Below are 14,369 nucleotides of genomic sequence, written 5' to 3' on the forward strand. Positions count from 1 at the left end.
GCTGCACATTACAATACAATCTACAATTCTAATCAAAGCTGAGATTCTCACCTGACCATAGATGGAGTCCATCAAAGCTGTAGGAGTACAGGTCATCCCCAACACCATTACCTCCCCACCCTTCTCCTCCACCGGGGTAAGGAGCATAGCCTCTAGTGTTGGCCCAGCCTACCCTCAAGTGGGTCGGCTCCCCTGTTACAAAGTGGTCCACTTGGTCAATGACAAGCTCAAAATACCACTTCTTGTACTGGGCTGAACCTTCAGCAACACCCAGGAAGATGTTTGGTCTCATACTGGAGTTGAAAACAGAGGCAGACCCCACATTATTCTCCAACAACTCTAAAAAAAAAAACACCTATCTTGAAACTATATTTAACCGATTCAGTGAGTAGAACCATCACAAAGCTTTACAAACAATTTTCTTTCTTTACCTTTGAACATCATTAACCAGTCGGGTCTGAAGCAACAGGTCTCTTTTGGGAAGCAGATTGTCACAGATCAGATTCTGATTGGTTCTCACTGCCACCCCATTGCAAACACAGAGAGAGCACAGGACATCCAGGATCTGACAGAGTACACAAAGAGATCACACTTGTTAAATCATTTCTCCTGTTTGTGTAAATGTAAGTCATTCACAGAATACGAACAGCTACATATCATTTCTCTGCTAAAGGAGCTAAATTAAATAAATTCAGTAGGATTCTTTGTAAACTGCAATGCTTGTAGCATCTCCACAATGCAGAAAGGGCCCTGAAGTCAGCAGGACTCAAGTGCTCATCCTTCCACTCATGATCAACAGCTGTTGTTTATGAGGTTGGCCTTTCATGCCTGGTAAAATTTACAGCGCAAATATTAGGAGACAGTGACATTTGAACACAGCATGTAAAACAAGGCTGGAATGTCAAACATAAGTCCTAATAAAGATCAGGCTTTTTGTTTGTTTTTCCCCCTTCATATTCCAGCTTGTTAGCTTGACATTTGGTTAAAAGATGTTGATGCATTATGCAAAGGTTTATAAATTCTGCCTCAGGCTCAAATGGCTGTGTATTGGGTTTGGTTTTATTACAAAGAAAAGAAGCAGGATTTGAGAGTTCAAGTAAATGCTAACCTTTTTAATTAACCCATGCAAAATATGAAGTTCAACAAGATTTGGATGAAACCCACCTTGTGGTTGCGTCCGTGCTTATAGAGCAGAGAGATGATGGATTTGATGTGCCCTCTTTGGATGATGTTCAGAGCCTCTGGGCTTTCTACCAAGATGGAGTGGAGCACTTCCAGGATTCCTACAGAACAAAATGACAGTGAAACAGACTGCATATTAACATTGGTGAAGGTATTAATTATCATTTTTAGGTGATGGGGTGTTTGGCATCAGGAGAAAATATTTTCCCCAAATTACCTGATGAAGATTCCAGTCTCTCCAGTTTGCTGACCAGCCAGTCCAAGTTCCGGGAAAACTGGGTGCAGTTGTTCCTGTTTCCACGAATCAGTGCAGCTAAAAAACAAGTTTTTAGAAAATGCATTTACTAATATTTCTAGATTAAATTCAAATAATGCTTAAAAAACTACCATAGACATTAAAATTAATGTAAAATCTGATACAAAAAGCACAAGAAAGACACTGTGAAGCAAGGAGTTGTATGCTGCTCCCTTTCTGAACTTCCTCAGCTGACATTAAGAGGTCTCCTTATTACTCTGCTGTCTCATTTTTCGTCATTTGGATTCAGGGACACAAGACCAATAATGTCCATGAATCCATTTAACTGCACTTTCTGCCAAAGTGAATACTGATAGGTGTGTAGCCTCATAATCCTGCCTTTTCATAAAAGCTATGATTGAATACGAACACTTGAATGGAGCCACAAAGGTGATCAAGGGCAAGGAAGCTCACAGAACAATGTGAACGTGAAAAGTCAGGGACAGAGATGGTGCCCGGGGCAATGCAGATTACACCCTCCAAATCATGATTACATCAGCAGGCTGTGTATTAGCTCATGTTTATAGTACATTACAGAGAGAAGAGCACTTTCTGATTTTAATTATTTCTAATACTTGCTAATACGATGCTTATATCTTTTTGGATTCACAGGGCATGATTTACAGAGTTTTGACAACACTGATTTGGACTTAAACTACAGAGCATACAACTGCCGACAATCTTGTTTATGGTCATCTGGAGTAACAGTGACTAGATCTACTGTTCAGGATCCCTCAGACCTGCGTTTAATATGCTCTCAGGTGAGACAGAAAACACTGAACTGCAGCCAACATTTATAATTTGGATTGCAGATTGCATCCCAGTCTAAAAAAAAAATGTAATAAGAAAGAAACAGAACAGTCCAGATTTCCTGAATGTGATAGTGTCAACATTTGGGGTGAAAATCTTGAGATGGATGTGTAAGCTTTTGTTTATCTTCAGAAAATCTCTCCAGTAATAAGTGTCCAAATTATATTACCATCTGACAGCCTCACTTTCATTTTGAAACAAACATACTACAGAATAAACAGGAGTAACAGGCTCTCTGAATCAGCTGTGTGCTCGCACAGCAGGTGGTATTTGAGACTTGAGGTGGTCATTCAGTTAACATCGAAAGTAGATAAAAATTACTTAAGTTTTTTCCAGAGGACCATCTTTCAGAGCTTTAAAACTAAGCTGCTTGTCCATTTCTGCTTCAGACTCACTACATTTTACCTGCATCACTTCCTGAAACTATGCAGACTGTGTGCATGTTAATCGCACATAAAAATAAATTTCACTGTTAAAAGGAATTAGGTTAATGTGTCATTAACAAATTAACATTGACAGCCCTAATATATATTTAAAGATGTTCATAAGTCCTTTCTTCTAAGTCCAAGCCAAGTCTATGACCTCAAGTCCAAATGAAGCGTCAAGTCTTTGAGTGGCAAGTCCAAATCAAGTCTCAAGTCTCATGACTCAAGTCCAAATCAAGTCTCAAGTCTCATGACTCAAGTTCAAATCAAGTTGCAAGTCACTTTTAGATATGAGTAATCTGCCATGGTCTCTTTGAAAACTGCAATATCCAAAGAATTTAAAATCCATACTCACCCTATATAACTATAACACCACTGAACATTAGCTTTAACCAACAAATGCTTTGTCCCTCTCCTCTGGACAATTTCTTTGCTTTATGCAGCTCATAGCATTCAAATGACACATGACAAGTTCGGCACAAGCCTCTTAATGACAATAGTTGGACTCAGGTGTATTGCAGCAGGTAAACATGTAAAATTTAGCACAAAATTTGACACTGGCTCAAGAAGTCCACAGTTGGTGATCTCTGCACTGGTGCATCAGAAACATCTTAACTCTTTTATTTATTTATTTTGAAAGGTTTAAAATAATTGAGATGAGTACAGAAAACATTAATTCTTAACTTTTTAAAAAATTGTATAAAAAAAGTCAAAATTTTAATTAATTTAGATCTTATTCTTGCAGGTCCAATAAATATTCCATAACATTATTTTCTAATAAACAGACCCAGTAAAATCACTTGTTTACAGTGGGTCTGATCCCAGTTTGGTCAGTTTAACGTCATCATGGAAAAGTCAGCAGTTTATGGAAACTGTTTAGTAAATATCTCTTCTTCTGAACACATTCAATGGAGCCAATCTGATGGAATTAACATTATTTTAGTCCAAAGGTATGGTGTGTTCGAGGTGACTTGGAGCTCTGAAGTCAGATCTGGGAATGACATCAAGCGTTCTTGTTGACAAAGTCGAAAATTCCTAAAACCACCAGTTTTGCTTGTGCTTGCTCTTTACATACATTTATTTAACCAGTATGTGGAAATTGTCACAGAAGAATATGAAAGATATCAAAGATAAACAATGACTTCAAATAAGAAAAAATTGTGAATGTGTTTGACTATATGATAAAAAGAGTGATTGTTTTGTAGTTTCTCATGTGTGCAACCGTTTAGTGTAGAGATGCATAAAGTGTATGCAGGAATAAACCATTGATTTGTTGAGCAGCTATCTTTACTGGGTGAAGTTGGGGATGGTAAGTTTGCCCCAAGTTTCCGAGTCAGATATTAGAATTCAAAGTGTGTTTCCAGCTGGGAACTCGGAAAATCCGACTTCAAAGTACAAATCGAATGCACCAGCAGTAACAAATGTTTAGGTTGCTGTGGTGCTAAGCTCGTTGCTAACATAAATACTAACATTAACCTTTCATATTACAATGACTAACCTTTCCAGGTGTGTTTTAAGAGGGGTTAAGGTGGATGTAGTGGATCGATGTCCAGTCTTATATGCGTGCCTTTTATTAAGTTTTTAATACCCAAAAGTTGCAATTGTGCAGCGCATGCAGGCTGCGTTTGTGTGACTTTGTCAGTGTTGTGTCTAGGGAAGTGACAGCAAACAATATAGAAGATCAGACAGAGAAGATGATAAAGGAAAAAAAAAATAAATAAATAAATAAATAAATAAAAGATCGTTCATGAGTCTCAAATCGTGAGTCTGAGTCGAGTCTCAATTCTTTTCAGTACGAGTCCCTAACTCGAGTCCCCTATCTCCTTTATGTGTGTGTGTATATATATATATATATATATATATATATACACACACACATATACATACATACATATACACTACTCACTAAAGGTTGGGGACATTCAACAAAATTAACAGAAAATGTAAGAAGTTGATGCTACACTGATATGATATCATGTATCATGTATTACAGTAGAATCATGCAATGATAGTTCCTTCATTCAGAACAATTTATTGACACAAAAGCTAACAACAGTAGTTGGCCACAACATAAAATGTCGATGTATCAATAACTTGCCCCGTATTAATAATTGTCTTGGTCTGATGTCGTCAAAATGTATGATGAAAAGGATTGTTTAGATACAAGTTGTCATGGAACAAAACATTCACTGGTCCTTTTTTTTTTTTTTTTTTTTTTTTCTTGACAACACTGAAAAGTTTTACATGTGCATTCAAAAGTTTAGAGTGCATCAAATCAAGTTCACCTTTATAGGTTTTAGTGTATTTTAGATACAAAAAGCTGAATATCCCTAATTTTTTGGGGGTATATACATTTATTTTTACCATAAACAATGTACTCTGTAACATCTAAACCCTACCATATAAATAAATTCTAACCTTAACCAATTAAAATTGGAGAGCCAAGTAGAAAAACAAAAGAATTAATGAATATAAGTGAATTACAATCCTTTTTGTCATAGAAAATTCTTTTCTGATAGTCAACAGTCTAACATCATCCCCCAACCTTCGTCTTATAAATGATTAAATCAGTGTGCAGCGTGTGCATGTTGTAATGTTACAAGACATCAGAGGTGAGCAATCTTCTCAAGCAGCAGTGCAAGCAGTTGAATGTCATCACAAAGTGAGTAAGTGAGTGGATGTTGAACCTATAAATCATAAAGTGATTCCTTGCACCTGATCATTTTCAGATGAAGGTTGTTTTTTTTCTTGTTTTTGAGCCACTAAATACCAACCTATGAATCATTCAGGAATTACAGCAACACTAAATAAGTTTCTGGCCCTAAAAGTCTGGGTTTCTGACTTGTTTTGCTAGCACACTGACATGCTCGTTCCCTGAGCCGTCATTGCTCTGCAGCATCCCGAGGCTGAGAAACCACACTTCACAACATTTTGTCCAGCTCCAGCCTGGGGAATCACATGACAGCTGCATTTCGTGTCACACACCAGCAACTGGATATCAACAAACTGGCCATTTTGAACTGGGGCTGACTTGGCAAAGAAATGAAACAGAGCATTATCAGAGGAAGTAAGTACAAAGAAAGAGACAAAAGTGGTAGAGCAAGAGTCAACATCGGATCGAATTTTACTGGCTGGAGAGAGCTCAGAGAAGACACAGTATGTAGAATTAACCTTCATTAGGGGGCCAAAGTGCAAAATTTGACCAAAATGCAGAGGTGCTGCTATAAAAAGACACCTTACTAAAGGGATGAACCATTGTTGCATCATCCAGTAACAGGCAACTTAACAACAAACCTAGTGTAAATCACATCTTTAGTCCCATTGTTACTAACAAAACTGCCCCTTAAATTTTGAACAGGACTGCATTTATAATCACAAATTTCCCCTCTGGAAATACAAAAACTATCAACTAACCACAATGGATGAATTCAATGTCCATGCTCCCATCATTTAACAAGAAAATTGACCACATATATTATTAACTTGGACAAATAAGCATCTTTTCCAATTTTAAAAGTGTTTCTTTCTCTGGCTTAGCAGAGAAAGGTCAGAACAAACCATAACCCTGACCAATCCATCACGCTATATCAGCTTCCTCAAACTGCCCTCTGCATCCTTGGGGGTGATCACTCTGTGGGGAATGATGAAGTGTACTCAAAGAGGTGTATTTGTGGGTTGCAGGAATATGTGTTTGTGTGGTTGCGTTAAAGCGCTTGCAGGAGAGGTGATGATGAATATAAGGGCAGTCAAGGTGAGCCGAGGAGATGCTGTTGATGAGAAAGCTCTGATGACAGGAAAACAAATTACCCATGAAAAAGTTAAATGTAAAACGTTTAGAATTTATTATATAATACGGGTCCATAAAGAATGGCTGGCATTTTATTAATGGAACCATCTTGTTTTCACATTTTCAGATCAATGCATTGTGATAGGCCTATACTGCTTTCAGAAAAAGAATAAAACCTAGATAGAAGGCAAGTTGTTTTCTGTCTTTCATGTCTCTCCAGTCCTTATCTTGGCACAAGTAATTGTGAAAAATATCTCAAGGCAGTTATAAGTTATACATTTTAAATGTGGCATGTAGAAAAGTAAGGTAAGAAGGAGTGTTACAGAAAGAGGAGAGGACAAGACAACCAGCGTGGGGAAGGATTCAGTGAAGACACAGGAGGAAAAATGAATACTGCATGTCTACCCAGAGTCAACAGCTGACAGTGCTGAAAAAGAAGAGATTTCATGTGATCTAGCACACAGGGCCCTTACCTAATAGTTCATAGAGGAGGTTGAGAATGTCCTTCCAGGCTGCACCCGCCTCCTCCCCAGCCACCTCTCCAAAATGGGCTGCACTGTTGTACACATTCATCCGGTCGATGCACTTGGACAGAAGGGCCAGCATACCCTGACAAAATATATTAATATATACTGATTCCAAAAATAATTAGTGATATTCCATATCAGACTATACCAAAATTATTTTTTGTGATGTGCTACATTTCTCCTTTAATTGCTCACAAGGGGTGGAGAGGAAAAAAATTGATTTGTCTGATATTGTTCCATTTTAATTTTATACTCTGATTCATAATTATGAAACAACAAGTACACAATGTTTAAAAGTGGCAGCATTATCTTTTTTTAAGCAATAATGGGAAAGTATGAATCATTTTTAAATAACGTCTAACCTCACCATATTACATTTTTTATCCAACTATTGCACCAACAGATCCATTAACATCATGAGCACCTCTCACCTCTGCATCTCTTTTACTCTCCACACATTTATGCCATTATCAGACATCATTCATTTCCCTCGATTGTGTTTTTTTTCTCTCTTCCTGAGACTTTTTAATGATTCTTATCTGTGATATTTACACTGTTTGGTGTCACTGACAGTTTTCTTTCTGTCGCTTTTACTCCAAACCTATGCTAAGTTCTTGTTAAAAAGGAATAGTATGCGTTTTCCACTGTTCAAAGTGCACTAACATTACTTTGGCCGTGAACTGGTGCAACATAAATACAACAGACAATTAAAATTCTAACAGTTCTTTTAGAAGGTTACTGTGTTTGCATAATCTTACTGAACTGTCACTAAAATTAGCTTTACCTCTTAGTCACAATTAATATTAGTTATTTAAGATCAATCTCTTTTTCTGCAGGAAATGTAGTATTATTATCCTCCTCCTCATTATCATCATCATTATGGGTTTTCTACGGGTAGTCCAGCTTCCACCTACAATCCAAAAACATGCTTGTCAGATTAATTGGTGTTTCTAAATTCTCCCTAGAAGTGAGTGTGAGTGTAAATAGTTATTTGTATCTCTGTGTTGGCCCAGTCATGGGCTGGCAACCTGTCTATAGTTTACCCTCAGCCATTAGCCCCTGGGATGAGGTCTAGTCCCACCCATGACCCTGTATTAAAATTATCTGGGATAGACAATGGAGGAATGCATGGATGGACAATAATACTAATGTCAGTGTTCTATGTTATCTTCAAAATAAATACTCCATCAGATGTTACCTTTATTGAGGACACTTGAAAAAAAATAAAATAAAAATAGAAAAAAATAGTTGAAACAACATTTTCTGATGCAACTGATAGAAACAGCAGGTAAAGACCCAGAAGGAGCTACGGCTCAGAAGGAAGACTGGTCATCAAGTATCCTTATGCAACACACTGAACCCTACACTGCCTCTGATGTGTTCATAAGTGTGTATAAGAACATATATGAAAGATTGTTGTTCCGCAGCTAATGGCTGTGCATCGCTCTTACCTCTTCTTTGAAGAGGTCTTGACGTTTGATGAGTGAACGGAGCAGACACTGTTTCTCCTCATGCTCCAGCTCTGAATCAGGTTGCTTGAAGTACTCAATTAGATCATTCAGCGTCTGCAGAACCTCCTCGACGTACCCTGCCACTGCCATGGACTCACCTGTCATAATATTGTCCAGTGCCCTGGGTTAAAAACAAGGAAGGCCAAGAGTCAGGTAGTAAAACTCTAAAGATACCAAAAAATGAGCTGCATTTGTGTTTTTTTTTTTTTTTTTCCGTTGTGGTTTTATGCCAGGCAGAGGCAGACGTGTCCATACTTGATGAAGTTGGCGAAGAGGAATGTGGTGTTTCGGATGATGCGTGCAGCCCGAGCCTCCTCATGCTGGCAGAGCTGGAGGATGAGGCCATCATCCATGTGGCCCTCAGAATGTAGGCAGGCCTATGCCAGGACAAACACTGACTTGTGATTCCCACATAAACATTTTTTGTCCCAAAGAGCACCCTGCATTTGGTTAAAACGTAGTGAAACCTGAATCACTGTAATCAAACAACGTAATCCAGAAGATGTTGGTGGGGGCAGGATGATTTAAGCATAAACTGACCATCGACTCCAACATGTCAGGTGCATTGGCTTGTTTCCAAGGCTGCAAGGACTGCCTGGCGCCAGCATGAGCTGCAGTTTGATGTCTTTGGAGGCAGGCCCAGCGATGAGCAGGGTTCATGTGTGGCTCTAATCCCTGCTATCCCACCCAACACTAACTGTCACCCTCCATGTGGGTCATTATCACATTTAAATGAGCTGTTGCCCCATCATAGGTCTATATAGAAGGGTTGAATCAAGTATCATGAGGGAAATACACATTTACCTGGGTGGGGGTTGGTGTTTAAATGAGCATATGTGCCACTAGTTTGATTAGGTGTGATTTCCTACTGTGCACATGGAATTTGAGGTGTTAAAGAATCCAGCTTTAGGAGCAATCCACGATTGTGTTGTTACAAAAAAAAAAAAAAAAAAAAAATCTCATATACTTACCCTTCTTTTCAGGGGACCAAGACGAGATGATTTGGCATCGGGTGCTTGGTAAGACAGCCACAGTCCGGTCGCAACATGCATGATGAAGCAAACTGAGTCTCCGTACTTGATCTCAGGGACTCCCATGCCTTCAATGTCCCTTTTTGGGCCAGTATCACCCTTTTCCTGTTGGGTTCAGATTTAAAGAAGCACACCAGCATGAGTAATTAATGAAAAGTTGGAACCACAAACACATAGGGATGTAATTGTAATAAAATGTAACTATATAGAGACTAGATGATAATCAGAAAGGCAGGTTGAGGACTGTGCTTTCATCAGCCTGCCAGGAGGTTGGTGTTGGCCTCATTAGTTCTGCTACTTTTCAGGCACAGCAGAGATAAAGTGATTCAACTGATTGCAGTCGACAGCAAGTAGCAGGGAACATATTAATGCCAATGTTCAACATGGTGAGGAGCTGACCTTTTCGGATACAGAAACTGATTGGAACAGGGTGATGAGGATAAATTGGGAAGGGGTGGGTTTAAAATTCTACAGTAAATAAAAGTCCTTATTCCAAATAGTCATGAGTCCTCAGAAATTCTTCAAGAATTCTGTAGAAGCAATTATTGAGGTGGGGAATGGTTACACACTTGTATCAAGAGTATAATAAGTCATAAGGAAAGGAAGATAAAGACTTATAGGACTCGGGGGCATTTCATACTGTGCATACTGCAGTTAAAAGGATATCCATGGGGACACTGTGACGCTCCATGAAGGTGACTCATTGAGCTCACAGCTGAGTTTCAACACAGTTTTATGAGGGACTGCACAACAAACAGTAAACTGATGATCACATTGGAACGAAAAGAAAAAACAGTGCTGTATAATCTTATTCCTGGATTATCGAGATTATTTTTAGCAGGGAGATGTTATTTTTGGAATACAAGCTATTAAAAACAGACAGTTAAAGTTCAGTATAGTAAATGTGGAAGACTGCAGGATGGACAAATGGAATAATCCTTAAAACAGCAGGAGTGATGGTGAACTTATCTTCCCCTCATCATTAAAAATAACTATAAACTTGAATCATACTTGGTCAGCGTGCATGTATGCACAAACATTTACAGCACGGTCTACTCAGCAGCAGTGAAAAGGTCAATATACAGTAGCAAGGCATAAGCTCATTAACAGCTAAAAACACACATGGGAATCTTTGATGAGGCTGTGGGGGAAAGATATTTTATTTCCTCTTTCAATGCAATAAATAAAGAATATTAATTCCATTAACACCTGGGGCAAATTTAAGATGGTGAAACTGCGATCTCAAAGGATAAAACAGAGCTATAGCTACAAATAAATTATATTTAAGCATAGTGGCAGAACACTGACCTTGGAGACCCTAAAGCAGAAAGCAGTGGCCTTGGTGTCGGACTTCTCTCTGTCCTGCAGGACCAGTCCACGGTCTTCAGTCAAGGCCAGATAATGACCAGTGGAAAGATGGCGTAGTCGGAAGGCTTGGCCCCATCGGATATGGCTGCCGCTCCAGCTAAAGACAAAGAGCCAATTTCATAAACTCTGGATGCTGCGTAATTTGTGTTTTTAACAACATTGAGGGTGATTTTAACCTCTTTTTTCTTCTTCTTCAAATGAACACGACTTAAAATAAAACAGACTTAAAATGAAAAACTGAAAGTATGCCACAATCTGCAGTCAAGATCCAAAGCTCTTTGAGGGAAAGGTTAGGTCTAAAATTTCCTCAGTAGTTTAACACAAAGTAAAACCGTCTCATGGTGTCAAGTTAAAGCCTATTAAAAAAAAAAGTCAGATAAGCTTTAAAAATTGAAGCCAAATAACAGTCCGCTGCCTCCATGCTATGTAGACCTGCTGAATGAGTAAACTTTGTAAAAAAATTATACTTCTCATTATGAATAAAGTCCAAAGAAAAAATGCTAGGATTATAAGCCATAAACCATTTTTATAGGCTTGAATATAACAGGAAGAACTGATAAAATCACAAACAAAATACTTCTATTTATTACTTTTAAGAGTTCTTATCAGGCAACAATTTCTTAAATTCTAACACCAACAGACAAAGATTTCTTTTCTCCTTCAAGATGCTTTACCAGGTCTCCACTGATCTAATGACAGAACATAAAATAGCTATGTTGGTCCACAGCATAAAACACTTAGTGTTACAATAATAAATAAAATTTTCCTGCCCCACCACTTAGAATTTCACTCACAATTTAGACTTTGACAGTACTTTAATGGACCGTCTGCATTGGGAGCTTCATAACTGCATCTGTATGTTATAATTATTTCTGCCTGTTTGGAGCAGTTTCAGCTATCATGTTATGTTGGTGCTGCTGCTGGTATTTTGCTTTGCTCTACTCTGGAAAAGACAAAAGTCTGTGGTCAAATGAAAGTGTTAAAAGATTAAGGTCATCCAGAGAGTCCATTTTCTGTGCTTTTAACCATCATTTTTGCTCTTTGGTGTTTCATCCTCATTGGTTTAAAAGTTGTTCTCCACTCTTCACCACATATCTTAACTTTCAGGCAACCAGCATTTGATCGATCCAAATGTACCATTATCTCCAGAGCTTTACCATTGTTCGTTTTTGGAGGACTGCATGTCTGTTTGTTTGCATTTAAATAAAATTGGCCATCTGGCGGGGGTGAGGGCCATGCAGACGGATAGCTAGATGAAGGTATAAAATGGTCTTTGCAGGCCATGGAAAGGATCCTGCCATTTTCTGCCATGTGGATATCCAGGCCTTTTACATTGTTCAGCACATTCTTTATTTAGGAGGATGTAAATGCATTTACATACATGCTATCTAAATGCAAATAAAGTTAAAGTCCAGTGGAACTAAATGTTAAATAGAAGATGCAGCACAGAAAATGATCAAACAATATGCCTTAACAGATGTACCTGCAGCATTTTAACATATACTGACTCTGACAGACGGCCCCGGTTAGAGCTGGCAGACTATTTGAAAGGGAAATGGGTAGGTGGCCGGTTATAAAAAGGCATTGGAAAGAAAAAGAAAGGGAGTCTAGACAAAAGGGGAATACATTGAAGAGGATGATAAACACATCACATCCTTTAAGACTTTGTCAAATAATTGGTAGTGGCAGCAGAGAGCAAAGGGAGAAGTTTATATATAACCTACAGATGTTCATAAATAAAACACCCACCAAGATCCCACTGAAATAGGTGAGTGTTATTTCTGAGACTATGTACCTTTTATTTGGTTTTACCTGATCCTGAGAGGCTCTAATCTCCACAAAGAGCGGGCCCGTGATGCTCCTTTACCCGCTTCATAGTTCACTATTCTGCAAGCACAAAGACACATTTGGAGGACTTGATTGTATTCAGTCGTTAAAATCAAAGAATAAAAAGGAGAGATTCTGCATGCATTTGGAGCAGGGATTATAATTAAATCTCATTGCTAAAGTAGTAGGACAATAAATGAAGAATTTTTTAAAATAGTGACACAGGAGGAACAGAAAGTTAGAGAGGAAAAAGCACAGTTTTATCATTTTATTTACTTTTTTTTTAGGTATTTTAATTACTTACAAATGTATTGCAAAACAAAACATTTGTACTTGGATTATTATCCCTGTTAAACTAGATGTCTTTGTGTTAATGCAGCCAGATTTTAAAAATAACATTTCAGGTAATTTACTTAATATTGTGACTCTGTTTTACATATAAAGATCCCATTTCCTGTTTCTAGACGTGCCAAGTTTCAAATCAGCATTCAGAATGTGCCAATACTCAAAGTCCAGTTAATGATGTGAGAGCTAAAAAGGTTGACTTGATAAGGGTTTATGGATACACCCTGCCTACCTTTACCTAAATAAGCAGATTTAAAGAAATTGAGCAGATCCTCAAAATGATTCAAGCTGAATTTTCTGCTCTTGAGCAAACAAAAAAATAGTAGAATTAAAAAGCTACAATGAATCTTCCCTTAACTCATAAAAAAGGAGGGTTTGAGAAAGATATCTGCATGATTCCCTCCTTTCATTTAATTATGTACAGACAGAAATTACGATAATTTAAAACCGCAACTGAGAAATATATGGAAAAACAACACTTGTAATTAATCAATCCTAAAAGCAAATAACTAAAAGTTTAAGAGACTTTTAATATTAATTCATGGTCACAAGAAAATCTAGAAAACATTTGGGTCTATTTGAATACTTTTGGAACGCTTGTAAGATTTGTTAAGATGTGTAAATAGTATGTGTTATTGGTGAAGAATAGATGAAGATGGCACATACATACAATAAACACTTTCAGGATTAATATGAATGTCCTTTTGGAATGATGGTAGCTATAAACCTCTATCAAGTCACAGTACAATATTATTATTTAAAGGCCAACTCTGAAAAACTGGAGCAGAACCAAATTTTTATTACAGACAGTTCAAGCGAGGTTTCCAAAATAGCCATTTTGGCACAGGTTCACCATTTGTTCTCAAGGTTTTGGGTAAGTTCAGGTTTTAAAAGGTTAAATTCATCACTAACCTCTGCTCCTCTTCACTCTTATCAGCTCCAGGGATGGTCAAGCTCTCATCATGCCCGTGACAAAGGCGCAATACATTTCCACCAATCAAAAACCCTACAAGGTAGTGACAAGGTAGCATAATTACTTTTTTTTGTTATTTCAAATATTTAAAACCATCATAACTTTTATTTAAAATGCAGTAATCTGTTTGTGAAAAAGTAATGTGGTTAGTGCTTTTCTTGTTGGGGTTGAAGGACTCACCTACGGCCATGTTGCTGGAGGAACAGGTGGGCTGGACGTTCCACAGCGTCTGCATGAAGGAGGCGTCCACTTGAATGTTTCCATTGGATATAGAGAGATGCTGGAAGA

General features: G+C 37.9%; 1 protein-coding gene across 1 annotated transcript in view; it reads right to left on the minus strand.

The window, feature by feature from the left end:
• Positions 1-14,369, minus strand: part of ryr3 (ryanodine receptor 3) — a 109,909-nt gene that overhangs the window by 62,949 nt on the left and 32,591 nt on the right. Inside the window, exons 8-19 of the mRNA XM_041975039.1 lie at positions 14,262-14,361; positions 14,021-14,114; positions 12,749-12,823; positions 10,877-11,033; positions 9,509-9,673; positions 8,793-8,914; positions 8,478-8,658; positions 6,973-7,108; positions 1,400-1,495; positions 1,165-1,283; positions 432-565; positions 52-293 (exon numbers count right to left, since the gene is read on the minus strand). Coding sequence (XP_041830973.1) covers positions 52-293; positions 432-565; positions 1,165-1,283; positions 1,400-1,495; positions 6,973-7,108; positions 8,478-8,658; positions 8,793-8,914; positions 9,509-9,673; positions 10,877-11,033; positions 12,749-12,823; positions 14,021-14,114; positions 14,262-14,361 — 1,621 coding nt within the window. The remainder of the gene's footprint in view (positions 1-51; positions 294-431; positions 566-1,164; positions 1,284-1,399; positions 1,496-6,972; positions 7,109-8,477; positions 8,659-8,792; positions 8,915-9,508; positions 9,674-10,876; positions 11,034-12,748; positions 12,824-14,020; positions 14,115-14,261; positions 14,362-14,369) is intronic.

The sequence above is a fragment of the Melanotaenia boesemani genome, chromosome 22, assembly GCF_017639745.1.
Source record: "Melanotaenia boesemani isolate fMelBoe1 chromosome 22, fMelBoe1.pri, whole genome shotgun sequence".
NCBI classification, from domain to species: Eukaryota; Metazoa; Chordata; class Actinopteri; order Atheriniformes; family Melanotaeniidae; genus Melanotaenia; species Melanotaenia boesemani.